Source organism: Coprinopsis cinerea (genome assembly GCF_000182895.1).
Source record: "Coprinopsis cinerea okayama7#130 chromosome 9 map unlocalized cont3.9, whole genome shotgun sequence".
In the NCBI taxonomy this organism is placed as follows: Eukaryota; Fungi; Basidiomycota; class Agaricomycetes; order Agaricales; family Psathyrellaceae; genus Coprinopsis; species Coprinopsis cinerea.
In genome coordinates, this window is record NW_003307536.1 from 1,362,086 (window position 1) to 1,388,569 (window position 26,484).

The 26,484-nt window shown below is 52.2% G+C and overlaps 16 protein-coding genes across 16 annotated transcripts; 4 read left to right on the forward strand and 12 right to left on the reverse strand.

Annotated features, from left to right (window-relative positions):
- Nucleotides 1-81: 81 nt before the first annotated feature.
- Nucleotides 82-1,107, reverse strand: CC1G_07624 (hypothetical protein; the record flags this gene model as incomplete). The annotated part of the gene is made up of 6 exons (XM_001832312.2): nucleotides 82-215; nucleotides 272-288; nucleotides 341-487; nucleotides 543-743; nucleotides 795-893; nucleotides 989-1,107. 6 exons carry the CDS (start codon nucleotides 1,105-1,107, stop codon nucleotides 82-84), a joined length of 717 nt encoding a protein of 238 aa, XP_001832364.2.
- A 604-nt stretch (nucleotides 1,108-1,711) lies between these two features.
- On the reverse strand, nucleotides 1,712-3,768 carry CC1G_07625 (other/RAN protein kinase; the record flags this gene model as incomplete). The annotated part of the gene is made up of 3 exons (XM_001832313.2): nucleotides 1,712-1,849; nucleotides 1,994-3,141; nucleotides 3,195-3,768. The coding sequence occupies 3 exons, from the start codon at nucleotides 3,766-3,768 to the stop codon at nucleotides 1,712-1,714; spliced, it is 1,860 nt and encodes a 619-aa protein (XP_001832365.2).
- Nucleotides 3,769-4,593: 825 nt separating this feature from the next.
- CC1G_07626 (FLU1-II) lies at nucleotides 4,594-6,342 on the reverse strand. The gene is made up of 4 exons (XM_001832314.2): nucleotides 6,272-6,342; nucleotides 6,196-6,215; nucleotides 4,728-6,144; nucleotides 4,594-4,672 (listed from the first exon to the last, which is right to left on the reverse strand). Exon 3 carries the CDS (start codon nucleotides 6,136-6,138, stop codon nucleotides 4,741-4,743), a length of 1,398 nt encoding a protein of 465 aa, XP_001832366.1. The 5' UTR covers nucleotides 6,139-6,144; nucleotides 6,196-6,215; nucleotides 6,272-6,342; the 3' UTR covers nucleotides 4,594-4,672; nucleotides 4,728-4,740.
- A 959-nt stretch (nucleotides 6,343-7,301) lies between these two features.
- On the reverse strand, nucleotides 7,302-9,084 carry CC1G_07627 (FLU1-II; the record flags this gene model as incomplete). The annotated part of the gene is made up of 3 exons (XM_001832315.2): nucleotides 7,302-7,314; nucleotides 7,519-8,837; nucleotides 8,980-9,084. The coding sequence occupies 3 exons, from the start codon at nucleotides 9,082-9,084 to the stop codon at nucleotides 7,302-7,304; spliced, it is 1,437 nt and encodes a 478-aa protein (XP_001832367.2).
- Nucleotides 9,085-9,430: 346 nt separating this feature from the next.
- CC1G_07628 (hypothetical protein) lies at nucleotides 9,431-10,466 on the forward strand (the record flags this gene model as incomplete). The annotated part of the gene is made up of 6 exons (XM_001832316.1): nucleotides 9,431-9,580; nucleotides 9,645-9,989; nucleotides 10,046-10,102; nucleotides 10,155-10,221; nucleotides 10,276-10,376; nucleotides 10,431-10,466. 6 exons carry the CDS (start codon nucleotides 9,431-9,433, stop codon nucleotides 10,464-10,466), a joined length of 756 nt encoding a protein of 251 aa, XP_001832368.1.
- Nucleotides 10,467-10,973: 507 nt separating this feature from the next.
- Nucleotides 10,974-11,189, reverse strand: CC1G_07629 (hypothetical protein; the record flags this gene model as incomplete). Its single annotated transcript, XM_002910499.1, has 1 exon — nucleotides 10,974-11,189. The coding sequence occupies one exon, from the start codon at nucleotides 11,187-11,189 to the stop codon at nucleotides 10,974-10,976; it is 216 nt and encodes a 71-aa protein (XP_002910545.1).
- On the reverse strand, nucleotides 11,162-12,132 carry CC1G_07630 (hypothetical protein). The gene is made up of 7 exons (XM_002910500.1): nucleotides 12,045-12,132; nucleotides 11,946-11,980; nucleotides 11,791-11,887; nucleotides 11,625-11,722; nucleotides 11,483-11,551; nucleotides 11,396-11,421; nucleotides 11,162-11,337 (listed from the first exon to the last, which is right to left on the reverse strand). The coding sequence occupies exons 1-7, from the start codon at nucleotides 12,126-12,128 to the stop codon at nucleotides 11,285-11,287; spliced, it is 462 nt and encodes a 153-aa protein (XP_002910546.1). The 5' UTR covers nucleotides 12,129-12,132; the 3' UTR covers nucleotides 11,162-11,284.
- An 887-nt stretch (nucleotides 12,133-13,019) lies between these two features.
- On the forward strand, nucleotides 13,020-14,047 carry CC1G_07631 (hypothetical protein; the record flags this gene model as incomplete). The annotated part of the gene is made up of 4 exons (XM_001832319.1): nucleotides 13,020-13,128; nucleotides 13,189-13,234; nucleotides 13,293-13,333; nucleotides 13,398-14,047. 4 exons carry the CDS (start codon nucleotides 13,020-13,022, stop codon nucleotides 14,045-14,047), a joined length of 846 nt encoding a protein of 281 aa, XP_001832371.1.
- Nucleotides 14,048-14,140: 93 nt separating this feature from the next.
- Nucleotides 14,141-15,175, reverse strand: CC1G_07632 (hypothetical protein; the record flags this gene model as incomplete). The annotated part of the gene is made up of 2 exons (XM_001832320.1): nucleotides 14,141-14,867; nucleotides 14,925-15,175. 2 exons carry the CDS (start codon nucleotides 15,173-15,175, stop codon nucleotides 14,141-14,143), a joined length of 978 nt encoding a protein of 325 aa, XP_001832372.1.
- A 348-nt stretch (nucleotides 15,176-15,523) lies between these two features.
- Nucleotides 15,524-16,008, forward strand: CC1G_07633 (hypothetical protein; the record flags this gene model as incomplete). The annotated part of the gene is made up of 4 exons (XM_001832321.1): nucleotides 15,524-15,603; nucleotides 15,740-15,823; nucleotides 15,878-15,892; nucleotides 15,945-16,008. The coding sequence occupies 4 exons, from the start codon at nucleotides 15,524-15,526 to the stop codon at nucleotides 16,006-16,008; spliced, it is 243 nt and encodes an 80-aa protein (XP_001832373.1).
- A 255-nt stretch (nucleotides 16,009-16,263) lies between these two features.
- Nucleotides 16,264-17,545, reverse strand: CC1G_07634 (hypothetical protein; the record flags this gene model as incomplete). The annotated part of the gene is made up of 10 exons (XM_001832322.2): nucleotides 16,264-16,282; nucleotides 16,341-16,366; nucleotides 16,415-16,425; nucleotides 16,484-16,507; nucleotides 16,565-16,687; nucleotides 16,740-16,756; nucleotides 16,811-16,957; nucleotides 17,018-17,206; nucleotides 17,272-17,349; nucleotides 17,400-17,545. 10 exons carry the CDS (start codon nucleotides 17,543-17,545, stop codon nucleotides 16,264-16,266), a joined length of 780 nt encoding a protein of 259 aa, XP_001832374.2.
- Nucleotides 17,546-17,896: 351 nt separating this feature from the next.
- Nucleotides 17,897-18,988, reverse strand: CC1G_07635 (hypothetical protein). The gene is made up of 7 exons (XM_001832323.2): nucleotides 18,741-18,988; nucleotides 18,631-18,665; nucleotides 18,435-18,570; nucleotides 18,317-18,375; nucleotides 18,187-18,255; nucleotides 18,103-18,128; nucleotides 17,897-18,042 (listed from the first exon to the last, which is right to left on the reverse strand). The coding sequence occupies exons 1-7, from the start codon at nucleotides 18,825-18,827 to the stop codon at nucleotides 17,990-17,992; spliced, it is 465 nt and encodes a 154-aa protein (XP_001832375.2). The 5' UTR covers nucleotides 18,828-18,988; the 3' UTR covers nucleotides 17,897-17,989.
- Nucleotides 18,989-19,469: 481 nt separating this feature from the next.
- Nucleotides 19,470-21,986, reverse strand: CC1G_07636 (copper radical oxidase variant A; the record flags this gene model as incomplete). Its single annotated transcript, XM_001832324.1, has 4 exons — nucleotides 19,470-21,040; nucleotides 21,095-21,666; nucleotides 21,719-21,813; nucleotides 21,870-21,986. 4 exons carry the CDS (start codon nucleotides 21,984-21,986, stop codon nucleotides 19,470-19,472), a joined length of 2,355 nt encoding a protein of 784 aa, XP_001832376.1.
- A 1,212-nt stretch (nucleotides 21,987-23,198) lies between these two features.
- Nucleotides 23,199-24,672, forward strand: CC1G_07638 (hypothetical protein; the record flags this gene model as incomplete). The annotated part of the gene is made up of 6 exons (XM_001832326.2): nucleotides 23,199-23,322; nucleotides 23,387-23,583; nucleotides 23,642-23,720; nucleotides 23,774-24,141; nucleotides 24,196-24,538; nucleotides 24,611-24,672. The coding sequence occupies 6 exons, from the start codon at nucleotides 23,199-23,201 to the stop codon at nucleotides 24,670-24,672; spliced, it is 1,173 nt and encodes a 390-aa protein (XP_001832378.2).
- Nucleotides 24,673-25,005: 333 nt separating this feature from the next.
- Nucleotides 25,006-25,377, reverse strand: CC1G_15184 (hypothetical protein; the record flags this gene model as incomplete). Its single annotated transcript, XM_002910501.1, has 1 exon — nucleotides 25,006-25,377. One exon carries the CDS (start codon nucleotides 25,375-25,377, stop codon nucleotides 25,006-25,008), a length of 372 nt encoding a protein of 123 aa, XP_002910547.1.
- A 183-nt stretch (nucleotides 25,378-25,560) lies between these two features.
- On the reverse strand, nucleotides 25,561-26,451 carry CC1G_07639 (histone H2B). Its single transcript, XM_001832327.2, has 4 exons — nucleotides 26,179-26,451; nucleotides 26,011-26,115; nucleotides 25,835-25,957; nucleotides 25,561-25,773 (listed from the first exon to the last, which is right to left on the reverse strand). The coding sequence occupies exons 1-4, from the start codon at nucleotides 26,363-26,365 to the stop codon at nucleotides 25,748-25,750; spliced, it is 441 nt and encodes a 146-aa protein (XP_001832379.1). The 5' UTR covers nucleotides 26,366-26,451; the 3' UTR covers nucleotides 25,561-25,747.
- Between the last annotated feature and the right edge of the window lie 33 nt (nucleotides 26,452-26,484).

A 26,484-nucleotide genomic window follows, 5' to 3' on the forward strand; every position in this document is an offset into this window, starting at 1 on the left:
AACCACTTACAGTTCCAGACATCGAATATAATACCTGAACGTGCCCTGTGAGCAGGAATGGTCATTTCGAAATAAATAAACTCAGGACTTGCCTGGCGTTTCGGCAGTATACTCTCCAGGGAATGCCACGAACTCAGTTGGGAATGCTGTCCCATTTCCAGTGACCTCGACTTGCACACACATCGGGTATATCTGTGCCCCAGGATACGAGTGTGCTGAATCACACGTTACCTCTATGTTTGTTATCCCATGTTCGAGCAACTGAGCTCACCAAGATGCAATGCAATCCTGCGGGGTCGCCTCATCAGCCTAATCCTTACACTGCGGCTCCCTCACTCACCACTCGTGTCGAATGAGATACTGGCCGGGTTGAAGGTTGGGTGGAATTCGAGCGGTATATGTGCCATTGGCTTCATTCAGTCGATCTGTCGCGGCCCATTTGCCTTCGGAATCCTTGCCACTATGGTCGATCTTGAACCAAACTTTCCTTCGAAAGGATCAACAAAGGAAGACGAGTGGGAGAAAAGTCAAAAATCGCTCACTCTGTGTCGGGACTCCATTCCCGGACGTCGCGTCCTTCTGGTACTTTCGCCATATAGGTGAGCATTGGGCCGTGGTGATTGTCCTTGGCGCCCCCGTAGCTTATCCAGTTGAACTTGATGATATCGCCTGCTGCAATCTTGCCGAGCAGAGGAGCGGGTTCAGTGTAGTAGCCCGTCGCCGATTCGCCGTTGCACTGGACGCTAGGAGGCAAGGTCAACTTTCCGCATGATCTTCGTTGGAGGAAGACTCACTCTATCCAGTCAAGCTGTTCAACCGGACCTATAGCAGTCTCCATGAGAAAGCGTGAGCTAGGCGTATCGACGAAGAAGAACTCAACTGATCCCGGGTATCTTTCGAATAATGCGTTCAGGGACGGGGTCCTGGTACCTGGAACACATCTAACATTGATACTACAAACGGATAACTAAGGAAGAAATGAACGCACGGATCGACATAAGGGTGATACCCAGGATAGCTCGTCTCGCCCAGTACGACTTCCTGGACAAATCCATGGGAGTAGACCTTGGTAGCAAGGCCTAACAACACGATTGGAAGGAGAATCATATCGTCCACAACGTCCAGGAGTCCAGCTTTTGGTGTTTATATTTGGCGAGTTTCTCCGCTGTCAGTTTCGAGAACCAGCTGTAGCCCATTCGAGTCCGAGAATTACCCCGCCTATTCAAAACCAGAGCTGCCTAGCTATCCTGGCCAATCCCAAGGAACCAGCCATTTTGTACACGAGGGTTTCAAGCTCGACCGTGCAGCCATTAGGCGTGACAATACATCCCTCTGATTTGACGCGTATGTAGGTTCAAGGTTGCTCGATACCAGGAGCCGAAGGGAAAGGCATCCATGAATCGAGGGAGTAAATGGACCCAGGTGAGGATGTGGTTCAAGACCAAGTTAGCAAAACGTCATAGCATCCATCAAATTCTTCCGTCAGCCTTCCGCAAAGCTCAGATGTGTACAAAATGCATAAGCATGGGGTGTCAATACAAAATACAAGAGTATACAGTTAGTAGTAATACATATTCCTAGACTATCGAAAGGTAGAAGACCGAAATAGCGTAAGGCACATGAACCATAAGAACCAAAAAAAAGCCATAAAGAGAGAAAGAAAGAAGGAACGAGTAAGAACAAAGATGGAAGAGGTGCCTGGCCTCGAGAATTAGGCCAGGGCTTTTCCAGTAAACCAGTACCGATTGCCCTGCGGGGGACTACAACATGGCCGACGACCAGTATACGACTGCATAGGCTTTGAGGGAAGCTTCTTCTCCCAAAGCCTCTTCATCGCAGCCACTCGCCCCTGAGGATATCCATGCGACGGCCGCATAGATGGATTAGGCGGGTAGTTTGGAGCGCGTTGGTGAGAGCTGTTCGAATGTAGGGGATAGTAAGGGTCATCGAACATATTCGGACGCGAGGGACCGCGCCGCTGCCGAGCACCAACAATGTCGATGGGTTTGGAGGGGGCGGGCGTTTGGAGATCGGGGTAGAGGATGACTTCCGAGCGTGAGTCGTTGGCGCATCGACGGCGATCCTGTGCCAGGGTATCCGTGGAATCCGACCATTTGGAGAAATCGGAAGCTTCATGAAGGGAGTATTGGGAAGGGGCGGGGGAGAGCATGGCTTGATCTATGGATCGCTTGAGGGATTCCTTGGAGAACGAGAGGTCGATATAGGAGAAATCATTCAGAATAGTAGGGGCGTGAGTTTGTCCGCCAAAGCTTGAAAGAGGAGAAGTATGGGTGGAAGCCATGATCTTAACGTCCACCTTGTTCTCCCTGCGAGAGCCCATAAAGCCGCCCGTATCAGGAGTCTTGGGAAATGAAGTGGCAGACGAGGATGAGGAAGGATGAGAATGGTAAGGAGTATGAGGTAGGTCGATGGACGCAGAGTTGTCGGATGAGGAGGCTTCGTCCAACGACACGCTTTCCATCCTCGAATCGCCCAGGCTGGCGTGGTCCATTTCGTCGGAGAAGTCGTCGACAGGTGGGGCTGGTCGACGTCGAGGGGGCTGCGCTTCCTGCTTGACGGGAGTCGCGGGCGGGGGTGGGGGCGGCGTCGCGCGATGGCGAACGTGGGCTTCACGGTTGACAGCGTCAGGAGGGGTTGAAGGCGGCGGAGCCTCGTGCTCCTTCTTGACAAAGGGCTTCGCGCCAGCAGGCGTAGGAGGAACAGGCCTTCGCTTGACAGGTGGCCGTTTGGCAGGCTTGTTAGCTTGGTCCTTGGCCTTCGCCGGCGAGCCATCGACTTCCCAAGGACATCTCGCCAAACTCCCCTCGAACACCACCTTCGGCGAGTAAAAGGTGTCGATTTTCTCAATCTCTTGCCTGAGCCGCTTCAATGTCATCCGCGTCTTCCAGTTGGGATCCAGAACTTGGATAAGGATTTTGTTGAGGGAGGATGAGATCGGGAGAACCGAGCAAAAGAAGTTGAAGGGAGAGCGGCAATAAGACTGGAACACGGGATCTTCGGTAGTGGCCGACTTCCATGGATTTCTTCCAGTCACCATGTTCAATAGGATAATGCCCAAGGACCAAACGTCATTGGACATGGGTGAATAGGCATCTTCGGCATAGCGTCCGCATTGACACTCTTAAACGTCATTATTAGCCTTTTAGCCCAGGTTCTAAGATCGTAACACTCACCAGGGCTCATGTGATAGACGCTTCCAGTGCGGAACTCGACGCTTGTTTTGTCGGTAGTGGCGAGGCCAAAGTCGCTGATGGCAATACGGTAACCTTCGTCGAGACAAAGGATGTTCTCAGGCTTCAAGTCTCGATGGTAGACACCCATCTGGTGCAGGTGATCCACGGCGTCGAGGATTTGGAGGAACACCATCTTCGTCGTCTGGTCGTTTCCGAGGTAGTAGCTCTTGTTGAGGATCTGGTGGAAGAGGTCCTTGGAGCGAGCGTATTGCATGACGAAGTACATGTAGTTGTCGTCTTCAAGGACTTGGTAGAGGTCGATGATGTGAGGGTGACCAGAAACGTGGTAATGGAGGGAAGCCTCCCGGATGTGAGTGTTCCTTCGTCCATCCGTCCGGCTGAGAACCTTGACTGCGAATGTCCTCGGCTTCCTTCCAGGTTTGGCCGTCGTTTCTACCGCGCGATAAACGACACCGTAGCCGCCGCTACCAACGAGCTCGACAAGCTCGAGAGTGTCGTTGTCGATCAAAGTCCCAGGGGGAGGATGTGCGCTTGAGGTAGCGAACTTGGACATGTCGACGGACTAGTAGGAAAGGGAGAGTCAGAACCACTGGATTATGAACGAAGGATACATGTAGACTCACAGTGGTATGGGTTCAAGGGCGATAGAAACCTCTAGAACGAGCCCAATCAAAACCACTGCGGTATGGTCAATGCGTGTCAGCCATGAGGATTGTGCGCGATATACTCACCAAAATCTCGTCGCCTAACACAGATAAGCTTGGGAATCTGGCAGTTAACCTTTGTTCTCGACTGTGAAATCAAAAGGGATGGATGTGCAGGGAGCAGAAAAAGAAACGATTTTTGAGTCGTACTCCAGTTATAACTGAATTACTGGACTCCACAATTCTGTCTCGGAGCACTGTGTCTCGCGGCGCACTCGAGGTAAACCGGTGTCGAGTGAAATAGGTGGGACACATCGCACAGCGATCTGAGATGTGAGCGACTATATTGCTTTCAAAGCTCAGACAGTGGGGCAAGGGCACCAAAGCGGGTTCGGAAATTCGCTAATTTGGCTATTGCTCCCTGGGTTGGATCGAACGACTAGGGGCCAAACGAAGCCTCGCATATGCCCGATGACCTCGAGTTCTGAGCTGTGGTAAGGCCGGAGACTTCCAGCACGGCGTGCAAGAATCGTGAAACCGAGGTCGATCGCGCGCGGTAAGGTCGTGATGGCCGGTCGCTTTCTCTCTGATGAACAGATTTATATTGCTCTCTAGCTCCAGCATGCTGTGTCCACGTTGATTCCGATGGTCTCAATTGGGCCTGAGATCGAGCGCAGTAGCGTCCCCTGCGGTATGGACAATGGAAGAAAAGGGGCTATGGTCCGCATATCGGCGTCTTCGGTGCAAAAGTGACTTCGACGGGCGCGGGTAACGGACTTGACTTGAGGACCAAATACACTGTATTTCATCCAACTGTACACACAGGGGATCAACGCACTGGTATCGGAAAGCAAACCATGGGACAAACGGAAGTGGTCGAATTAATATATCTTCGTGGTGATGTCGTCGCCTTGAGAGGAAATGTGTGCGTTCCAAGAGTCGTTAACATGCAAGTAGGGATTCACGAAGCCTTCTCCCAACACCCTTCGCAGGTACGTGTTTGATTGGAACACTTGTCGAGCTTCTTGGAGGTTGAGTGGGAGTCGCTTTGAGATTCCATAGGATTCCCGTTGCGAAGCCGTCATTTCGATCGCGCTCGAAGCTCCCTGGAGCGGCCTTTGGGATAAATTTTGGTGATTGCGGATGCCCTCCGAACCTGCAGCAATGAGAGCAGCGGTGGCGAGATAAGGATTCGAGGTGCCATCGATCATCTTCAGTTCGAAGTTTCGGGCGGCCGGAGAAGTGGGATGGCACACGCGGATCGGGGTCTCTCGGTGTTCTACACCCCAGCAGGCGTAGGTACCGCCAGACCAAATCCCGTCTTCCATCCTTCCATAGGAAGAAATTGTGGGACAGGTCAACAGCGCCAAAGATGGGAGGTGGTCAAGTACAGCGGCTATGAATGAAGCCTCGCATTGGCGAAGCTGGACTCCGTCAATTGAAACTGTCTTTTGAAGGTTGGTTTCTGAGGAGTGGACGGAAAAATGAAGGTGACTGGCGGATCCCGCTGACTCTTTGAATGGGCGGGGTGCGAGAGTGGCTCGGAGTCCGTGTTTGTTGGCAACGTTATAGATTGTTTCTCGAGTATGGACCAATGCGTCTGCGGCCTGCAGTGGAGGCAGTGGGCCGGTGACGACCTCGTATTGGCCCTGGGAACATTCTGCGTGATACATCTGCACCTCGATGCCAGAGGATTGCAACGCATCAGCGATTTCCTCCAATATGACGGCTTCGGAGAGCCCAGTGTACAGAGCAGATGTGGTGGAATAAGCGCGGTATCCAACAGGTCCCGGGGATCCCGGATTCATCAAGACAAATTCTGTCTCGAATCCAACCAAGAGATCGACGGAATGAGTTTGTCGAATGCTGGCCACCACTTTGGAGAGCAAGGTTCTAGGGCAAATGCTGATCCCAAGGTCTTTTGCTGGAGGAGGGCTTGCCTCATGGAACCAGCCCATGACACTTGCATGACGTGGAGCGTAGGGGCATAGCTTTAACGAGGTCAGGTCGAACAGGTAGGACCATACACCGGTACCGTTAAAGGTCTCCGCAACGCAGTAGCCTACCAACCCAAGCACGGCCTTGGTAATGGATATGGCTGGTCGCTCGGACTGGAGGAGCTTATCGAAAGAGGATATCGGTATAACGCGACATCTGATTAGATTGGTGAGGTCGACCCATTGGACGCGAACGAAAGCGATTCCTTGTTCTATTAGGGTCTTGATGATGGGATGCGAAGCCTTCGTAGTCGAAATTGGTTGAACGGCAATGGGCGTCATCTCGTCCTGAGGGCAGGAGTCACTAACAATACGATCCAGAAAGGCGGGGGGGCCAACCTTTGAACAGGATCAGGATTCTGGAAGCAGCTCGGATTCAGTTTGCTTCTGAGGTGAAGAAAGAAACGGGGCTCACTGTCACCGTTGGGCAACCTTTAAATATTCTGTGAGCATTTCTGGTGACAGAAGAATCTCTGTTCATTTGACCTCGCGAAGAGAAGACGAGCTAAAAAAGGAGACGGGCATTGTTGTCGGGGTTTGAGGACGTCCCAAGTTCCAAACCGTCGGAGCTTCTGGGGACGCGGTGGGTTTATTTGTCAATGTTTGGATGCGACCGCGACAGGTAAATGCGGGACTCCGCCCACCATCTCGGCCACGACGACCAGGACGTTGCCACCGTTTAACGTGTCGACAACCAGGCTCCTAAACCAGCGCGCACTGTCTCGCTTTGTTTGGTTTGATGGAACAAACACAAGTTGGCGAAGCCAACGCTCGACAGAGCGGCTGGCGCAGTGTCCCAACCCGAATCATCGGATAACCTCCCACGAAACGAAAATGCCAGCTAGCTTTGCCTACCAGGAAGGACTAAGCACGAGATAAGTACCAAACAGGGCTACTTATACAATTAATGATGAGCGCTTGTTTCGACTGTTATCCTCTTCAGTGCTCGAGGCCCGTAGCACCCCCAACAGAGATTCAGCTTCTTTTGAAATGCGCTCAGAGAAAATCTGAGGGCTTTACCTCGTCGAAGTATCTATGTCGCCTGGCATACATAGACAAGAACCTGAAGCACGGTGTTAGCAGGTGGGGTAGACGGTACCTGGTCGACAACTTGATTACAGGCATTCGCCGCATCCCTCGGGATCACTCTTTTCGACTGTCTCGGCCTGGCGCTTATCTCTCGGGTTTTTAGGCGGAAACAAGGAGGGTGACATAAAGCAGTTGAGCAGATCTTACCGCGACCTTTACTTTAATGAATACTTTGCAAGCTGGTTCAACGGGCTCAAGCCGAGAAATATTGTCGCTTTCTCTCTGTTGGGCATTGTGCTCTCATTCCAGTATGCTGTCCACGCTGATTTCGAAAGTCTCAGTAAGGCCTGGGATCGAACGCTGCAGCCTCCCTACGGTATGGATAACAGTCGAGGGAAAGGGCGAACCGCAGTTTATCAATGCAAGAGTCTGCAGTAATCTCGATTAGCGCGGGTATTGGCCCAAACTACATGCTATTATACACACAAAAGATTAATGCACTAGCAACGGAAAGTGAGGCATAGGACAAACCGAAGTGAGCAGTCCAATTAAAATATCCTCGCAAGAACGTCGTCATGAGAAGTGAGGTATACATTCCAGGCATCATTAACATGCAGGTAGGAATCCACGAACCCGTCTCCTAACGCCTTTCGCAGCAGCGTGTTTGATTGGAACATTTGACGAGCTTCTTGAAGGGTTAGTGGGAGTCTCTTTGAGATTCCATAGGCTTCCCGCTGCGAAGCCGTCATTTCGATCGCGCTTGAAGCTCCTTGGAGTGGCCTTTGGGTTAACGCTTGTTGATTGCGGATGCCCTCTGAACCTGCGGCGACCAGAGCGGCAACGGCGAGGTAGGGATTCGAGGTGCCATCTACCATTTTTAGTTCGAAGTTTCGTGCGGCGGGAGAAGTGGGATGGCACACGCGAATCGCGGTTTCGCGATGTTCTACACCCCAACATGCGTAGGTACCACCGGACCAAATCCCATCTTTCATCCTTCCATAGGAGGGGATAGTGGGACAAGTCAAAAACACCAATGATGGCAGGTGGTCAAGTAGAGATGCTATGAACGATGCCTCGCATCTCCGCAGCTGGACTCCGTCAATGGATACTGTCTCTTCGAGGGCGGGTTCGGAGGAGCGAACAGAAAAATGAAGGTGACTGGCAGATCCGGCCGACTCTTGGAATGGGCGGGGTGAAAGGGAGGCTCGAAGTCCGTGTTTGTTGGCGATGTTGTAGATGGTTTCTCGAGTATGGACCAATGCGTCTGCAGCCTGCATGGGAGGCAGCGGGCCGGTGATGACCTCGTACTGGCCCTGAGAACATTCCGCGTGATACATCTCCACCTCGATGCCAGAGGATTGCAAGGCGTGGACGATTTCCTCTAAGACAACGGCTTCTGAGCATCCGGTGTACAGAGCAGATGTGGTGGAATAAGCGTGATATCCAACAGATCCCAAGGATCCAGGATTCATCAAGACAAACTCCGTCTCGAATCCGACCAAGAGATCGACGGAATGGGTTTGCTGGATGCTGGCGACAACGTTGGAGAGCAAGGTGCGAGGGCAAATGCTGATCCCAAGGTCCCTCGCTGGGGAAGGGCTTGCCTCGTGAAACCAGCCCATGACACTTGCATGGCGTCGGGCATAGGGACATAGCTTCAACGAGGTGAGGTCGAGCAAGTAGGACCATACGCCGGTGCCGTTAAAGGTCTCCGCAAGGTGGTGGCCTACCAGCCCAAGCACGGCCTTGGAAATGGATATGGCTGGTCGCTCTGACCGAAGGAGTTTGTCGAAGGAGGACATCGGTATAACCCGACACCTGACCACATTGGTGAGGTCGACCCATTGGATGCGAACAAAGGAAATCCCTTGCTCTCTCAGGCTCTTGACAATGGGATGCGAGGTGTGGGGACTCGAAAGAGTTTGGTGATCAGCGATGGGCGTCATCTGGTCCTGAAGAAACGTCGTCAGTATATTGCTAACAAAGAACAGCAGCGGCAACCAACCTTTCAACAGAATAGTAGCTGAGGTTCAGTTGGCCCTGGGTGAAGAAAAGAGATATGGATTCTGGAGCTCATTGAGGCCTTTTATTCACAGCCCCGACAGCTAAAATGTCGTTCATTTCGCATGGAGAAACGATACCCGCAATTCGGAAGCGATGAGAGATAGGCCAGGAGAGGAATTTACATAAAGAGAACATCGTTCTGGCAAATAGCGTTGTCGGGGTTTCATGGTCTCCGTCGAACCCTTCGAAGCGAGAACGAAATCGAAACGCGACGAGTTTGTTTGTTGCAATTTGGACGCAACCGCGACGGGCGATCGCGACGACCTCAAGGCATGTTTGCTCGACGTCCACGACGACCAACGGCGGCCACTGCAGCATCAGATCACCCTTTTACGCGTCGACAACTTGAGCCATGTCGCATCCAACGCAGACGCCCCATCGAACACCACTTCGCCGCATCTCTCAGGGATCACTCTTTCGGCTGTCCCGGTCTGGCGCTTATCCAGATGCGCCCCATGGCCTTGGATTTTTGGAACCCGCAATGACTGAATTCCTGGACGAGGCGGAAACGCTCCAGACAAACATGGAGGGCATAAAGCAGCTGAGCGAGTCTCTCGCGACCTTCAACGAATCCTTTGCAAGCTGGCTTTACGTGATGAATATGAACGCATTGACGACCGATTGGATACAGGTAAGACTTTTCCCGTTCAACGAACGATGCTGTAGCTAACTCATGGCTAAGGCACCATCTACAGATTCGTTTAGACTCGCTCAACAAAGAGCAGGTCCGTCGTGACGAGCTAGCCCAATCTTTTGCAATTGTTAACCTTGATTTAGAGAAACACGCTAGGGAAGCCGCGGAAGCCCTGCAACGGGCTCAAGCCGAGGAGAAAGCTAGGATGGAGCGGGAAGCTTTACAGGCACAAGCGCAGGCGCAGGCGGATAGGACGGCAATGACTGAAATGACCGAGGTCGATACAACATACTTGGCCAATACGACCACGGCGACTACCAGCACAACAAACAAATCTGCGCTCCCGCCCAAGAAGAAACCCGGTGCAAAGCCAAAGATGACAGCCAAGGAGAGAAAAGAACGATCGGTGAGGGTGTCAACGGGTCAATGGCAGCTAGTACGAAAGCTGACTAGCCAAACCAGATGGAATTGGAGCGTATAATCTCTTGTCTTCCTCTGGAGTTCCGAGGGAGCGACCCTGTAAGTCATTTGCGCAATTGTCCGGGACATAAGTTCCAATGGATGATCCTAGGGCCTTCGTCGAAACATGGAAACTGTCATTGAGGGTCTGATGAACGCTCCCAACAACACGGTGAAACGTAAGTGGCAAAGCCATTCTCAGATAACACTCTCCTCATTATCCGTTTTACCAGTTCCCGACCTCATCAAACCCCCCGATTTAAACCAAGCACGTGTGAACAAGTGTCTCATTGCCCTAGTAAATCGGAAGGCTGTCCAGAAAGACAATAGTACGGTGAGTCTTCATTCACCTCTTGATCGGGTCCAATGACTTACTCCACCTTTCCAGGGAACTGTCCTGTACCGCTGGGTCGGTATACCATGAGCAAACGAACCCTTACCACCGTGTATTTTTATCGGTATGTTACTGTATTATAGCTATTTGAACCCTAGGCGTTACGCGTTACGAGCGACCGCATTCGCCGCACGGATCGGCCAAGAGGCCCAGCAATCTGTGCCATCGTCGCCTTGACGGAGAGCCAATCCCCGTGAAAGCACCTTAAAGACGCACCAACCTAAATGAACCACGAAAACGACCTGCGGGTGGATTCACTGATGACTGGCGATCGTCATTATCTCTTGAGGTCTATGTACCTCCCATGTCATTCTGTCGGGCCAGAACACCTGCGCTCATCCTCCGATGCTTCGCTTAGAGACATAGGTGGCTGCAGCCTCCAGGCGGACGACCCTGGTCTTTAAGGCAGGGTCCACCTTGTCTGATGCCATGAAATTGGCGATACTGGTTTTAGGCCATGCCACACTGCAAAGGGAACCCCATTTCAACTTTGACGGGCTTGTCCCAGTATCCTGCACGGATGACCCTGGTCTATGACTATGTCAACGGGGAAGACGTATTCACGGTTGGCGAGTCAGCCCTTCGCCTGCGGGATATACCGTGGTGGGCCACGCAGGAACAATGGAAGGCAGTAATAGACGCGTGTCCAGAAATGACAGAGGCGTGCGCAAGGTAGTTCTGGATGAAGGCCTCTGTACGCTTTCTTGATTCCTCTGGGTCTCCAATTTCCGGTAACGGGACTTGAAGCTGCATTGGTGCGGTACTGCTAGTTGGGGTACAATGTCCCTCTTTATAGCAAACGTCCTATGTACCGCCGATCTAGTACTAATCCCGAGATTTTATACCCATCACTTCGAGTGGAGCTTCAGAGCGCCAGTTATAAACAGGAAGTGCGAAGCCCCTACGTGACAAGAAGGTAAGTCCCTGCCCGAGTTTGACTGCATGCATTGAAAGCTTACCGACGCCAACAGCCCAGACAAGCGACCTGAGAAAACAGAACGCTCAGCCAGGGATAAAAATCAAGAAAGCGGGCGGTTAGAACGTACCTCATTCTGCCCAGGAACTCTGTAGTTTGGACAGCGTACAGGTAATTGAAGGCAAGCCTTGACGTTACACTAGTGCGCGGTGCACATGGGGTTAGCTACCTACAACCTTTCGGAACATCGAGGTGGGCGTTCGAAGACTTACTACACCATGGCAGCCTTGTTCAGCATCGACTGGTCGATTCCGGCATAAGCTCCAAAAAGGACAGCGATTCCCCAGAGTGGGAAGCTCTCCAGTCCATTCTGTTCGAACGTTGAGGCGAGTGTTTTCAGCAAGTCATGAAAATAGGGGCTGTGGAGTAAACGCATACCGCATGAGCGCCATCGAGACGCTCCACCTTGGCTTTAAGCGCCGGATCAACCTTGTCTGACGCGAGGTACTTTGCGGTGTTGCTTCTCGGCGCTACGCTGTTTGTGGACATATTGTAAGTCTACGCGTAATACAGCGCGCCGCTGTTCCTCTTACTTGTCCAGTTTCATGCTAGCGACGAGTAGGCTTCTCTAATGGAATTGTCAGTTCGTCTGGATTTCCGATTCATGGTTTACTGCCGGATCTGACTCTCACCTTCTGGAACGCAGGAGCCATGAGTAGCAGCCAGGCTGCGGGAAGAGAGTAGGCGTATAGAGGCAAGCTGGTAAGAGCAGACATTGTGTTAAAGGGGGTCGTTGATTGATTGTCTTGGGCTAGTTCCTGTCCACTTTTAAGCCCTCGTTGAAAACGTTGACGCGACGCCTCCCGGAAACCCGGAAGAAATTGAGGTGACCAAGCAATCGAGATGGCTTACTGAGAGAACTATGCAACCTAGGGGGACATTGATATACATCTTTTCCTCCCTTATTTCAACGGTTACGGGAGGCTGACGCGTATTTCGGCATTGAATTTCAATTTCGTCCTCCCAGGTGGCGGTGGCAGTCCGTGGAAACAACTCGCAAATCTCATAGCGTCAGCAGCGGCTGAGCATCTTGCGGAGGGTTAGTTGTTAGTGAGCATTAGGAACATCGTCCTCTCTTCAACACCATCTACCACGATATATCTAATACTGTGCTTTGAAAGCCTGATTGGTGCGTTGCCGTCGTACACTAAACGGGAAAGATCTACCCGCTCTGACCTCCTTGGCAGGGAAGCACTTGGATTGCCCGATTCTTATCCGGACTTAACAAATGTCCAACTATTAACATTCCAGAGGGTCGGACGTGTATTGGCACTCAGAGCTTCGAACGGGCCTCGTTATCCCCCAACTGTCTCATACCCACTGCTTCCGGCTCTCAGGACATGTCTATGCCACAGGCGACACCGCCCACATGACAGTCCCAGACCTCGTTATAGCTGTCGGAAGACGATCTTCCTGCCGGATTGAGCAACAGGGAACTCTGGTTTCCATCCAAACTTAACGGGACCCTCGGAGAATTGGGGACGTGTGCGAGAACCATTTTGGAAGAGGACAGGCGTCTCATATAAAGCGTTCATCGAACGAGGTGGAGCTCTTGCTGTCCTCTGCTCTTGCCCTCGATTACCTGGTGCCCGACCATCCTTTCCGCCATGATGTGCCTTGGAGGGACACTCTTGCCTGCATTGGCCGGCCTGCTCTTTGCTCTTCCCAGAGTCGCAAGAGCCCAGAGTCCAACTGGTGTACCTCTTTTTGGCCAATGTAAGTCTCCCACTTGGACACTGTCGCCCCTGAGGAGTTCGCTGAATAACGTATTGATAGGTGGAGGACTCGGGTACACTGGTCCAACCGAATGCGCCAACCCAGAGTGAGTGAAGGTCTCTAACCGACAGGCAAACGCCCTTGTGAACATCATTTCGAACCAGTTTCCCCCAAGTTTTAATAGAGTGCAAGCCTATCAACGCCGGTAAGGGGCTTTCTCAAGCCGCAACACCTTTGAAAAGAATCCTGATATATCGTGCTATCCCCAGAATTATCGCAATGCCTGGACATCTCCGACCCTAACTGCGGGAAGGTCGCATGCAAGTGTGCCTTAGGCTACGTTACAAAATGGTACACCGGGCCACCACCAATGAATTGTCGATTGTGCACGTGTGTGCCCGATACCAAGACATCGAGCACCCTTACGAAGAAGCCCCCTGCGACACTTATCACCGTCGCACCCACGACCTTGACCACCTCGAACACCATCTATCCCTATTACCCGCCTCCTCCAATTTATTCCAGCTCGTGCACAAAGGCAACCAATTGCCCGACTTGCCGCTCACCTGCTGCAAGCGTCTCCTTCCCCGAATCGGTAATTACACCGGGGACTTCGACACAGTGCGAGCAGTGCTACTGTCTTTGCCCCATTTTCGACTGCTTCTGTCGACCTCCGGCGGTCTACCTCCCGTCGACGTACGGGAATTGCTTGGCATGCACTTGCTCGACTCCCACCCAGACACTAGTTCAACCCAGTGACGTACCCGGACCAGTCAAGCCTTTGGAGGAAGACCTGTCGGTGACTGTTACCGCATTCCTGGAGCCTCAGGACATGGTGCAGGCTAAACCCACAGAGGCAGCCGAAGCTGGGACGTCATGGAGGAGACGCATTGCGATGCCAGAAGTGACCGCAAACTAGTAGTATTACAAGAGTGTGAGTACAACAATCCCTATTAAAACACAAGAGGTATCCATACAACAAGCGAAAGCAAGCATAACAAGAAAGCGATTTCTACGAACTCTGTTCCCGACGAATGTCCTCCCATGTTCCCAGTTCGAAGTAGGTAGGCAAGGCTTCCCAGATCTTTTGACGACCCTGCTTGTGCAGAGCCATTTGATGGCTCAGGCATTTCGAGCAGATTTGCCGCTCCAGACTAGTCCAGCCATCGAATTCACCCAAAGGATGGGGATTCTGGCGCAACTCTTCAGCCTCTCGATAAGGCATCCCCATCAACAACGGCGTGCTCGAGCTCGAGGGGCCGTTCAGAGTGGTTCCAGGGACTGAAGTGAGGAGGCGAGATTGGCATTGAGATGCGCACTGTGGTACAGGTGTGAAGCTGAAGAGCACAGAGTTCGAAGTGCTCTTCTGCGCTTGCCACAGACGCTCTTTACCAGCAAGGCAGATCGCCTTGTCCTCCCAACTAAGTACCCGATCGTGCATGATGTCGTTAACCGATAGATGAGTGCAGAGGTAATATGCCCAGGGCAGGACCTCTAGTACGTTGGTTCGACGCGCGAGGCGGATTAGGCGGATGATATCCGGGGAATCGTACTTGGATTGGTTTTGGAGGAGTTGCGCGCAGTTTTCGAAATTGTTAGGGAATTTGACCAGAAGAAGTGAGATGCACTTCTTGCGCAGTTTAACCATGTTGTATTTGGTGCTGACTTGGAGCACTCCAGAGATAAAGGTCAATAGATCCTTGAGAGAACTCTTCAAGGGGTCGAGCGCATCAAAGTGGCTTCAACATAGGATCGTTCAGCATTGGCACGGTAAATAATAGAAGAAAATGGCGCACAATGAATCGTATACGGCCCAAAGGGTATCGGTGAAGTCCTTAACATCGTCCTGAAGCTCTACGACGGGGCACCCATCTACGAGTTCGATCCCATCCGGCTGGGGCATATCCCACATCCCTCCAAAGACATCGGAATGTCTGGCCAACACGGATTGGTGCACCTTGAACAGGGTATTCTGTACACGTAGCACAATCGAGCCATCTGAATAGTAAAACTCTGGATGCTTCGTGACTTCTTGCGAACTGGCCATCGTTGAGATCGTTTGCGGGAGAGCCACCGGAGTTGTGGTGGGTGAACTAGTGTGGTCGGACCCTAGCATTCTCAGTTCCCCAGAGGCCACTAGTGGCACTGAGTACCGAGTCACTATTCAACGATCCAAGGTTCTTTGTTTTGCTCGGGGAGTGCGTCGGCGTCGTCGTCGTCGTCGTCGTCGAATGCGATAGTACTAATGGGAATTCTGTCGGGGGTTGAAACGGAGCAAAAGCGGGTGATCCGATGTGCGGCAGCCGGGAAGCTTAGGTCAGCCGATTTCCTCCTTGGTCGCCGCCATCCACAACGAGCAAACGACTCGAGTTCGCTGCTGGCAACAACCACCAAGATGACTTCCTCAACGACGCTCTCCCAGGAGGAAATGAAGGCCCACAGGATCCCCCTGGGCTGGAGAGACAACTGCTCAGCGTATGTCTTGCCCATTTACTGTCTTTTCCGGCGCTGACGGTTGGCATAATCCTCTGTTCCTGGTTGGTTCCTGCTCCGCGACCCACACGACGCGCTACGACGAACACGACGGCTTCGGACTGGTTCAAAACTGAAGACTGCTCGTTCCCCTCAACATTTGCCGGAGGAAGAACAATTTCAAGCCATGGGAGTGCGACCACGAGCGCCATACCTATGAGAAGTACGTACTACCCTGCTCCCGCTAATAGAAGTTATTGAAGCTTTTTTCTTTTAGGTGTCAATACGACGAGTATGTCTTTTGTTCGTTGGCTCTCTTTATGTTATCTGACAGTTTATCACAGCTACGTTCGACGCATGAAGGAGCTCTCAAAGCAGAAAGCTTCTGCTGCTGAAGAGGATTCATAGAATTCCCCTGTTCTAGACGAATAGATCGCTTCCTTTTCCACCTGCAGCCTTGTTGCCACCCCTCAAATGTCAGTCAGCTTTGGAGCCTTCCTAGGGTTGAAGTGTCAGAACGCGGGCTGAGCTCGTTCGTGTTCAACAACAAAGTTCGTTTCGCGGGTATATCACTGGACAAACACTACAGACACTGGCCTGTGGACGGAATAGCGGCCTCGTCGCCTCAACCGACGTTAACCCCATGTAAAATTAATGCGATGTTCAATCTCCTCCGGTCCAGCTGTGTTTGAATAATGTGTCGTGAGTACTTCGTCGGTTGGATTGTGGGCTACGCTCACACTTCAGGTCCAGGTAAAGGATAAGACTATATTGACCGCTTAGAATTGCCCTGATTCAAGTGGACATGACGTACCACGCCATCGTCTACCGTGCAACTCATGTCGTCAGCTTGGACCCCCCAACTGCTGCAGTCCCGACTCACCGTTCCAGACATCGAAAATCATTCCTGGGCACGGGTTATGAGACGAACCATGAAGATCCATTTTTGAGGACTTCTACGTACCTGGGGTCTCTGGTGTATATGCTCCTGGGAAGGACACAAACGAGGTCGGAAAGGCAGCCCCGTTGCCAGTCACCTCGACTTGGATACACGCCGGATATATCTGAACGCCCGGATAAGATTCCGCTGTTTTACCAAGGGTCAGCGTTATCCAGCATTGATTCTCAGTTCACTTCACCAAAGTGCAGAGCGATCCTGTACGTGGGTGGGGTTTGGTGTGTTTGGAACGCACAGAGCCGAGCCACGTACCATTCGTGTCTAATCAAATATTGGCCTGGGAGCAGGTTGGGCGGGATGCGGAAGGTATACGTGCTATTCAGCTCGTTGAACATCTTGGGAGCTGCCCATTTGCCATCCTCATCTTTGCCGTCGTGGTGGACCTTGAACCAGACAGCCCTATTGGAGGCGTTGCATCGTCAGGTTTGCTGTTTGTTCGATGGTATCCCCCTTACTCACTCTGTTCCAGGGTTCCATTTAGTGATGTCGGAAGGTGCTCTCGCCATGTATGTGAGAAGTGGTCCTTTGTGGTTGTCCCCAGCATAGTTCAACCAATTCAGTTTGACCAGATCTCCTGCCGCGACCTGTCCGACTAATGCCGCAGGCTCAGTAACGTATCCTCGCGCTGTTTCTCCGTTACATTGGATACTTCATTGATGAAGCGATTTCAGACCGTTTCAGTTTACGCGAAATTGAACATCGACACCACTCACTCAATCAACGTCAAGTCCTCGATTGGACTGATTCCGGGGACCTTGCGAACGATCCTCTCCGGCGGAGGGTCCCACCAACTACAGAAAGGTTAAACGCCGTCCAGAACACCACAAGACACAGCACGTACGAGTCGACGAAGGGATGATAACCGGGGTATACTGTTGAGCCCAAAGTGACCTCGCGGATGAAGCCATGGGCAACGACCCCCGGTGTCCAATGGCCAAGTAACCCAACAGACACAACCAAGAGATTGTAGAGCCAGACGTTGTACATGCCTACGACTCGGGATCGCTCAGCTATATGGTGGCAAGCAATGTGGTTTGATTACGAATGGAAGTCAGCTATCCTCCAGAGCCCTGGACTATTTCACCGATCCATCACCCGACGTTCTACCACACATCCGTTAACTCCTCTAACCTGTGACGTCTCCAAAGTACTTCGTTTCGGTTTCCAAACTAGACTCGTTCACCTACATGTATCAGATATAACAAGTCGGGTTAGGTATCCATGGTCGCATCGGTACTGGATAAATTTAAGCGCCCAAGCGCCCTTGGTCCGGGGTTAGCCGGAGAATACCCATTCCAACGTCCGTCCCCTACCGGTTACTTTGACGATGGAGAGAGGGAGAAAGCGTCACGCATTAGTAGTCAAAGAAAGTATATATACATTGAGCGGGGAGGAAGCTATTTCCATGTTCGTTCCACCGGCGCGCGACTCTCATGATCGAGCGACCTTGTTCGCGGCCTTGATGAGCAAAGTGACAGGCAATGCTGTGATTTTGAGAGTATCTGCATCAGTACTCCGGCAATGAGGAGGAGGAAGGGACCTACAAGTTGCAGCAACCCAAAGCCCAGTTCTGGAAGAGAATGGTCAGTTCGTTGAACCAGCTTTGATCATCGAGAAATAACGCTTACCGCAGCCAGCTCTGACCGACCGTCCTTTGGTTAATGTAAACCGTGTTGAAGAGCACCCGCAAACCAATGCTGAGGGAAAGGTATCTTCGTTAGAAATCACCTATGTGTAGCGCAGCGAGAAGAAACCTACAACGCCAAGGAAATCTTGTTGACAACTCGATTATCGAGGCCCACGACATGCGCTGCCAACTGTCGATATTCAACTGAACTGAGCAGCGTTCTCTGTCTATTTATCGAATGCAACTCACCGCAGCAGCAGCCCACAGAGGGAATGCCTCATTGCCATTGAGGTGAGCGGCCTCCATCCTCGCAATGCGGTCTGCGACTTCAGAGGGGACGTTCTTGTTTTCCTTCGTCTTGGCTACATTTGAACGGGGTTGAAGACTATTTCGTAGAGAGTTGTGAGTATCCTCCTAAACGTAGAGGCGCGTCCACGATACGCACTTGTTGTACCCAGTGGTCTTATCGATAGTAAGGAACTGGAATAGGATTGCTTCAGTCAGACAAGGTAGATCCGATGAGCCGCTCTGGGCATCGCGTGGAGTATCTTTTACCTTCAAGACGCTCGGGTAATACGACGTGAACCACGCCGCGGGAATGGAATAGAGGACGAGGGAGCTGTCCAAGGAGAGTGCGGCCATTGCGAACTAAACGGGGGTGATTGGGTGGCAAGTGGAGACTTCAAAGGCGAAAGTGCTTGACCTGAGTCTTACTTCAATGCCTTCGCGCTAGGGGTATTTATGTAAATATAGTACTCGTTGATCCCGGGAGCGCTCGTCTCAGCCGATGGGTAGCGGAGCGCTTGCTGCGCAACGCGAAGTCTACCAATTGAACTGCGACACGACTGCGTTTGTGGTCCTTGGCGATCCTTGGCCTTAGTAAGAGTAAGGGTGAATACGGATTCAAAACAGTGATAGACATCGAGCGACAGTCAAGGAAACCGCGGATGTGTGTGCAACTTCAGAGGGCCGCCGTCGCAGCTGTAGATACATCTCAAGTGACCAACCAGGAGAGATCAGATTCTTATCCAAGGGGAACTATTTAATCGAAGTCGTTCTATGACTCGTAAATCTACTAGCATCGCTGCCGCATTAGTTGTAATTACAAAGGTGGGCTAAAAGCAAAAAGAATGACAATGGTAGAAAAGATAGACATTAGTTGGTCCGTGATGTCAGAAGTGTGGTAGCAGTGAATGAAAGTCGAAAAGAGTTCCAGGGAGGTTGAACGTAGCACAACGTGAAGTGTCCGACATGGCATCAAGAGTAAGAGGGAGAGCGGCGCGCTTAGTACCTCTGCGGCTGACCTTGTTGGTAGCCAGCGTAGCCCTGCTGGTGCTGGTCGCCATAGGGGTAACTTGGCTGGGGTGTGGAAGGGGTGTAAGGATACTGCTGATACCCTCCATTACCACTCATAGGGCCACCAGGCGAAGAAGGAACGTGAGGGAAGTCTGAATAGGAGGCGAGGCTGGTCGTGCTCTGGTTCCACACCTGGCTATGGTTCCCCTCCTTGTATGGGGCGAAGACGCTCGAGTCAGAGTCCCGGACGCCTGCGCCGACCGCAATGGCGGACATGTTGGGGGTGGGTTGAACAACGTTGTAGCCTCCGGTTGTAGATTTTGGTGCAGTATTCGCACGTCGGCGGCGGCGGACGATCGCAATGGCACCCATGACGATGAGCACAAGGGCCAATCCTCCCGCGGCAAGAGCAATGATCATGCCGAGGCCCAAGCCTGAAGAGTCGTCTGAAGAGGAGGAAGCTCCCTTCACGCCTTCCAGCTTCACACTCTGAGGAAGAGTGCTGGCGGGCTGCAAGGGCTGTTGGCCGAGCTGACCATTTCCGACGATGACGTAGGTCCCGTTGCTAGGAATACCGTTGATTGTGACATGGAGGAATGCTGGTCCAGGTTGGAAGAGGTTGGGGTTAGGGGGCATCTGAGCGACGTGGAGGACGATTGTGCCGTCCTTCTGGACAGTGTAGGTGTGCTCGAGCTGGAGGAACCGTTGGCCCATGTTGATTGCATGGGTGGTGAAACCGCTTCTGACGACGGCGACAATGGTGTTTTCAGCTGCATCATTGGCATCTCCGGAATAGGAGGACGGTGGGATGGTGATATCGAATGGCTTGCCTCCATATGACAGGGACGAAGGGACACCCTTTGGCGTGGGGCGAACACGCGCCTTGAAGTAGGGAGGGTAAAAGACCTCGGCTCGATACTCGGTGGGATAGATGGTCGTGAGGTTGACGTCGACATTGGGGTTGGAACCGGCGACAAGGACTGAGCCGTCGGGGAGGAGAATGGCCGAAGAGTGGTACATGCGCGGGATCTCAGACGCGTCGAGTCCTTCTTTCGACCAGCGCTTGCCACGAGGTGCGTCAGGGTCGTAGATGGCCGGTGTAAGGACTGGCCCAGCGGCGAGCGACTCTCCCCATGGCATTTCACCAAGGGATTGAATTGTCCTCGTCCTTTGAGCATAGCCAGCAGTGCCGTTCAGTGCACCATTGAGCACCAACAGTTTTCCGTTAGGAAGAATGATAAACTGGCCCATAGTTCGTCCTTCTGGCATGTCGTCGTCTTGTTCGTACTCTGGCCTGCGACCGTCCTCTGGTTCAGGAGTAATGCGCTGACAATCTTTGGAGGCGGGGTAGTCCCAAGTGTCGATATAGGGATAGGCAAAATCACCCCACTCTTCGTCCTTCATGTCCGTTCCGCCGCAGAAGATGATGGTAGGATTGTAGTTGTTCTTGGGCGTGAGGGGGAGCATTGCGGTTGCACCGGACGCGGGGTACACACGCACAACGCCCTTGGGCATGTCAGGAAGGATGGTTTCGGTGTTGTCATCGTAATTCCACAGGACTGTACGTGAAGGTTAGCGTCATGGCAGTGAAATAACGGCAGCCAGGGACGTACTCGTCGAGAGGTTGGCCTGTAAGAACATCCTCCCAGAAGGCATCATGAAAGCGTGCACGTATGTGTTCAATCCCGAGGTTCGGCTCAAGAATGGGAGACGCTGAGGAGGTTCGTCGTCTCGGGCAGGGAAAAACTCGAAGTTGTTCTGGGATGCAGGACCATCTGGATCGACATTGGGATAGTCCCGATTGATATAGCCGCCAGTTGAGAACCCGCCAATCATAACGATGGTGCCGTCCGCAAGAGGCTCCGCAGTCGAATACCATCTAGGGACCTTCATGGCAAGTACCGCAGCGTCGTCGAACCATTGACACTTCCTGGAGTTGAAGTCGTCAGAGCTGCCGCAAGGGTCGAGGAGCCGGATGGCTCGAGAGCCGTCGAAGTTTTGATATGTGCTGTCCCATGATGCTGTCCATCCTCCAGGGTTCTTGACTGAGCCGATTTGTCCACCGGGTCCAACTGCGCCGTTCCCACCAAAAGTGGCGAAGGAGCCGTTTGGTAAATGCATACCCGATGCGCAGAAGACGTTTGAGGGCACATCCATCGCCTCAGCTTGGCGTGTGTTGAGATCCCTGTCGAGTTGTTACTCCTAGCGAAACCTCATATTTTGACGGAAGGACGTACCAAACGGAGGCCCATGCTGGATGGTTGTTGATTTGTGCTGCATTTCCCTCTGCCTTGTCCAGGATGTAGACCTTCTCTTCGTTGCCCACGAACATCTACAAGGTTTGGCGGATGAGAGGGGTCATCCTACGGTCTGAGACGTGTCACTCACCATCATCGCGCTCACAAGCGTGTTGCCTGCTTCTTCAAAACCTCCAGGCTTCACAGCTGATGTAGTTGCTACAAAGCCCAAGCTGAGGGCCAGCAGCGGAAGGGGTAGAGCCAACATGGCTACTGGGTGGTGACGGAAGTGGATGCCAGGAAGAAGGAGAGAATTGGGGGAGAGTTATAAGGCGGAAACCAACCGAAACCGGTGGGGGGGGAGGGGTAGAACAAGGAGAATCAGGAAGGATGGGAAGAAGCCTTGAAGTTTGAAAAGTAAAAAGCCAAATAATCTGGGTGAATGGTCAGGTCCCCCCCTCTCGATGATGGCAATGCCCGGTTTTTGATGCCGTCGATCCTTGGCACCGGTTCCAGAACGCCTAGCCCGCGAAAGCCCCCCAATTTGGTGGTCTGATTGCAACACAAGAGTCCACAAGAATCGACAAGAATGACAAGACCCTGGCCTCCCTCTCACGCATCGGCCTCAATGCCAAGTCCAGCCAAGGCTATACTGGTCGAGCCTTTGCCTTTGAACGACTTGAAGCTCGCGTATGTTGCGAAGAGCGTAAGTTGCCTGTTTCATGTATTCAATTCTGGTGAGTGTGTGTCCCATTTAAATATTATCGTCTCGTGCGAGGCGGTGGCTCGATAGAGGGGGATAGACACCAGGGTCGATATGGCTATAGTCAAACCTGATTGACCGTTTCCACGGCATCCGCTGGTCGCACGACGCAGTTTGCACTTGTTTTGGTTCAGGCCACGGCCGGGCTTTGTTTGGAATCCTTGGGCGCTTAACCGTCATTGTGCTACCAGGGCGTAAAGCTGCGCGCGCGATGGCACCTCCAGGGAATGACTGGGGGTTGAAAAACGTTCAGGTATATCGAGACTCTCAGTTTGACAGGGTTACTTGGATCGCTTGACATACCTGCGCAGTGCCCGGACACATTCCTTTAAGGTCTCCTTCAGTATCTGAAGAGATGTTATCCTTTCAGGACACCCATGTACCCAGGGTCGTGTGACTACGCGCTTGTTGTGGGCGCTTAGATACTCCTACACGTAGAAGCTCAATTGATAAGATATCTGCACTTCCACAGGGCCAATTAGCCCTTTTAAGGTCGTGTGCTGCCCATCCTTCACAGCAATGTCCCATGTTTATACGCGTTCCCGAGTCTGAGTAGTACTTCTTTACTGTAAGTGTACTATGGAAAAGGAACATGGTAACTGAAAGGTATAATTCCAAAGTACCAGCAATGGGAAGTCATACCTATAGCTGTTATCCCCTACTGTATAAGAGTTGCCTAGCCACTGTCTTTACTCTGCGAGCCACTAACCTCCCACTATGATCACTAGAGCAGAGATTACAGAAGGTGCAGCTGGGCTACCACTGCCCGAGAAGTACATTGAAGCTGGCGCGAGAGCAAAAGCCTTGCATGCTGCGACGGGAATGTCCATGATGGCAATAGGTACCGTTATTCGACTTTATTGGTATTTTCATTGAAATTCATTGACAGTGCTACTGTATGGCAGGAATTCAGCTTTTTATGAATTTGTACGGACTGGCGACGTTCTTGGAAACCCCCAATGCGGGAAGAAAAGGACGTTGGCCGTGGATTTGCATGGGGTTCCTTCTCCTCATCCTCAGTGCTCTTGCCGAAGGTTTCCAAACATCGATGAACATCCGACGAGGAGCCTACGCGGTCGTGATTTTCGGTGACACTGTTCTGGTGAGCATCGACATGCCCACTTTAGACACATTCCTGTTAGCTGAACCAGAACGCTCAGCTTTATCGATGCTACGTTATATGGGCTGACCGTCTCTGGATTGTCGTGGTTCCAGCTCTCATCCACCTCTCAACAATCGGTAAGCCTTCCAAGCCCAGCCTCGCTTGGTCGTATTGATCGCCACTCTACCAGGCGTAGTGACGCGCCGTATAATCGACTTGGCGAGGACACAGTCCTGCGCACCCCTCTTCCACTCAACCTTCATCCTCCTCAGCTCAACCTTCAACGTTCTCGCTACAGTGCTAATTAGTTCACATATACGGCGCAGCTACAAACGGTTGTCGAAGGCTCTGCCAGAGTTCAATCTCACATTCCACAAGAGAGCTATCGAGATCCTCATTGAATCCGCTGTTCCGCTGACTATGTGTGGGCTAGCTCGGTCGGGAATGGAGCTCGTCACCGTCAGGGTCAGCAAGACGCCAGGCGTTCTGGCCGAGGATTGGTGGCAGAATTTCCTGGCCACAGGCATCATCGTTGATGCCCTCTACTATATATTCGCGGTAAGGCAGCCCTCCAAATGCCTTGAAACACACAATACTGACTTCCTGGGCAAGGCGCTCTCCCCCCAATGGATCCTTTTCAGAGTAACGCTCGGACGGTCTTACCGCGAGCAACCGTTTGACACACTAACCTCTCGTCCCAACGAGTCTCCCATGTGGTTTAGCAAGGACTCGGATCTATCGCAATACGAGGACACTGATAGCATACGGGAGAAGACTCTCGGAGACACCGATAGTCAAGGGAAGCCTTCTCTCGACCTGGAGCACGGATATCTCAGCCAAAAGCCTCACACCATTCGCGCTGACCTAAACCGACGGACTGAGTTCTCAAAGCGGGATCGCATTCTCGGCGTAATCGCTGCGCCTGCCAAAGCAGCGTTATCAGCGAGGCTGAGAGGTACGCATACCCACCTAGTTGACAGGGCAGCACAACCGTTTTGTGGTGCTAAATAGTGCCGGCCTTGTCTAGTCAGAGCAGAATTAGAATTAGTGAACCGCGCGAGTACATTAACGAAACAAGAGAACACCTAATCTTTCCATTTCAAGGCGCTTCAGGGGCGCCCCTTGAGTGCCTCAACTGAGCTTCTGCGGAGCTGTGAATGGAAGACTCCCTGCAATCCATGGCCACTGGCGCCAATCACGGGCGCTTTTGGCGGACTGCTGTGAAATGCTCTCGCCTCTTTTTCCTTTCACGGCGACTCGGAGTATAGAGGACATACACCTTCGATTTACCAAGTCCACAACACCACCAGTAGTCTCCGCCTCTGCTCTGCACTTCTATTATTAGTATGCGTTCTACGGCCGACCCCCCACATCCAGTGGAATCAACCCAATTTATTTCGGAGCGCAATTTATTTCATGACTCTATCCATCGTTCCATCCGATGGTCGATGGAGGAAGGTCCCTTAATGCAGGTTTAGAGGCCACACAGGTACCCATCCAATCCGCCCAGATGGTCAATCCATCGCCCCATGGCTGCCATCGTCGAAAACGCTTTGGCACGGTCGCAAGAAGCAGAGTTGGGAACATGGTGCGAGAAGGGCGAGACGCCCCCTCACGGCCTGAGTGTTGCAAGGAGGCATTCTTCTTGAGGAAGAGTTGGCGGACTCTTGGGCGCCAGTGAAGAGTTGCAACGATATTCCTGTTTCGTTGGAGTGCAACTGCCAGATCCCCCAATTTGTGTAGCAAGTTCTCCTTGACGAAGGGATCCTTCCGCCCACTGAGCAGACGACGCATATTTGGTCAGGATCCAGGAAAGCGCTCAGAAGTGGCTTGAGGCGGGAACAATGAGGACTATGAACTGGATGCACGAGAAGATGAGAATAGAAACGAGGAAGCAAAATTAACTGACACACCCTAAGAACCCATCGAACGATGTCCCTGCAGAGTCTAGACACATCGCCACTCAAATCGCAGCCAGAAGTTACAGCAAATCCAAGGCCAAACGGCCTATTTGATTGTCTAATAGCTGTCGGTACAGATAAGATTAGAAAATACAATGCTATTGTTACACCGGAGATGATAATGATAAAACAACAAGGAAAAGATGCCAAAAAGAAAGCGAGATGTGAAAGACGACATGCATGCGAGAATCGGGTAGGACCGTTTACTTGGCACCAGCGGAAGAGAATTCTGAAGGGAGAGGAAGCAATGAGAACCGTGCAACCAGAGCAAAGACATGGAAGAGACGTACTGGTCACCGACTTGGTACCCTCAGAGATAGCGTGCTTGGCGAGTTCACCAGGGAGGATGAGGCGGACAGCAGTTTGGATTTCGCGTGATGAGATGGTGGACTTCTTGGAGTAAGAAGCGAGCTCTGAGATACAGTCAGAACAAGTCCAGCGCATGTCATGCCACAAAAACACGTACTGGAAGCCTCAGTGGCAATTCGCTCGAAGATGTCGTTCACGAACGAGTTGAGAATGGCCATCGCCTTGTTGGAGATACCAGTATCAGGGTGGACCTGCTTGAGGACTGGAAACGAAGCAAAGTGAGTCAGAAACGCGTCAATTGGTACAAAGTGGCGAGTTTACACACCCTTGTAAATGTAAGAGGAGTAAGTCTCCTTTCGGACCTTCTTGCGCTTCTTCTTGTCGCCGTCAGCACCAGAAGCGGGCTTGGAGGTCTTCTTAGCAGCCTTTGCACCCTCAGCAGGCTTAGCGGGAGCCTTGGAGGCGGTGGAAACAGGGGCCTTGCCGGCAGTGGAAGCGGGTTTGGGAGCCATTTGGAATGTGTTTGTGAAGTTGAAGTGAGTTGGCGGTGGTGGCGAAGGCTAAAAGCCGGGCAAAGGGCGTTGGATGGTGGTGGGCGAGGGGAAAGTCTGAAATGTCGACCAGCGTCCAC

Excerpts from the sequence above, each read along its gene's own strand:
- CC1G_07626 (XM_001832314.2), bottom strand. The coding sequence starts at position 6,138 with ATGACGCCCATTGCCGTTCAACCAATTTCGACTACGAAGGCTTCGCAT.
- CC1G_07630 (XM_002910500.1), bottom strand. The coding sequence starts at position 12,128 with ATGTCTGCTCTTACCAGCTTGCCTCTATACGCCTACTCTCTTCCCGCA. Across the intron at positions 11,981-12,044 it reads TGGCTCCTGCGTTCCAGAAG|AGAAGCCTACTCGTCGCTAG; the intron begins GTGAGAGTCAGA and ends CAATTCCATTAG. Across the intron at positions 11,338-11,395 it reads TGTCTGGGCTGTTGGCGTCG|GGGCTTCGCACTTCCTGTTT; the intron begins GTAAGCTTTCAA and ends CTTGTCACGTAG.
- CC1G_07635 (XM_001832323.2), bottom strand. The coding sequence starts at position 18,827 with ATGGCCGCACTCTCCTTGGACAGCTCCCTCGTCCTCTATTCCATTCCC. Across the intron at positions 18,571-18,630 it reads AAGACCACTGGGTACAACAA|TCTTCAACCCCGTTCAAATG; the intron begins GTGCGTATCGTG and ends TCTACGAAATAG. Across the intron at positions 18,043-18,102 it reads GCTTTGGGTTGCTGCAACTT|CATTGCCTGTCACTTTGCTC; the intron begins GTAGGTCCCTTC and ends TCAAAATCACAG.
- CC1G_07639 (XM_001832327.2), bottom strand. The coding sequence starts at position 26,365 with ATGGCTCCCAAACCCGCTTCCACTGCCGGCAAGGCCCCTGTTTCCACC. Across the intron at positions 26,116-26,178 it reads CTCCTCTTACATTTACAAGG|TCCTCAAGCAGGTCCACCCT; the intron begins GTGTGTAAACTC and ends CTTCGTTTCCAG. Across the intron at positions 25,958-26,010 it reads AATTGCCACTGAGGCTTCCA|AGCTCGCTTCTTACTCCAAG; the intron begins GTACGTGTTTTT and ends ACTGTATCTCAG.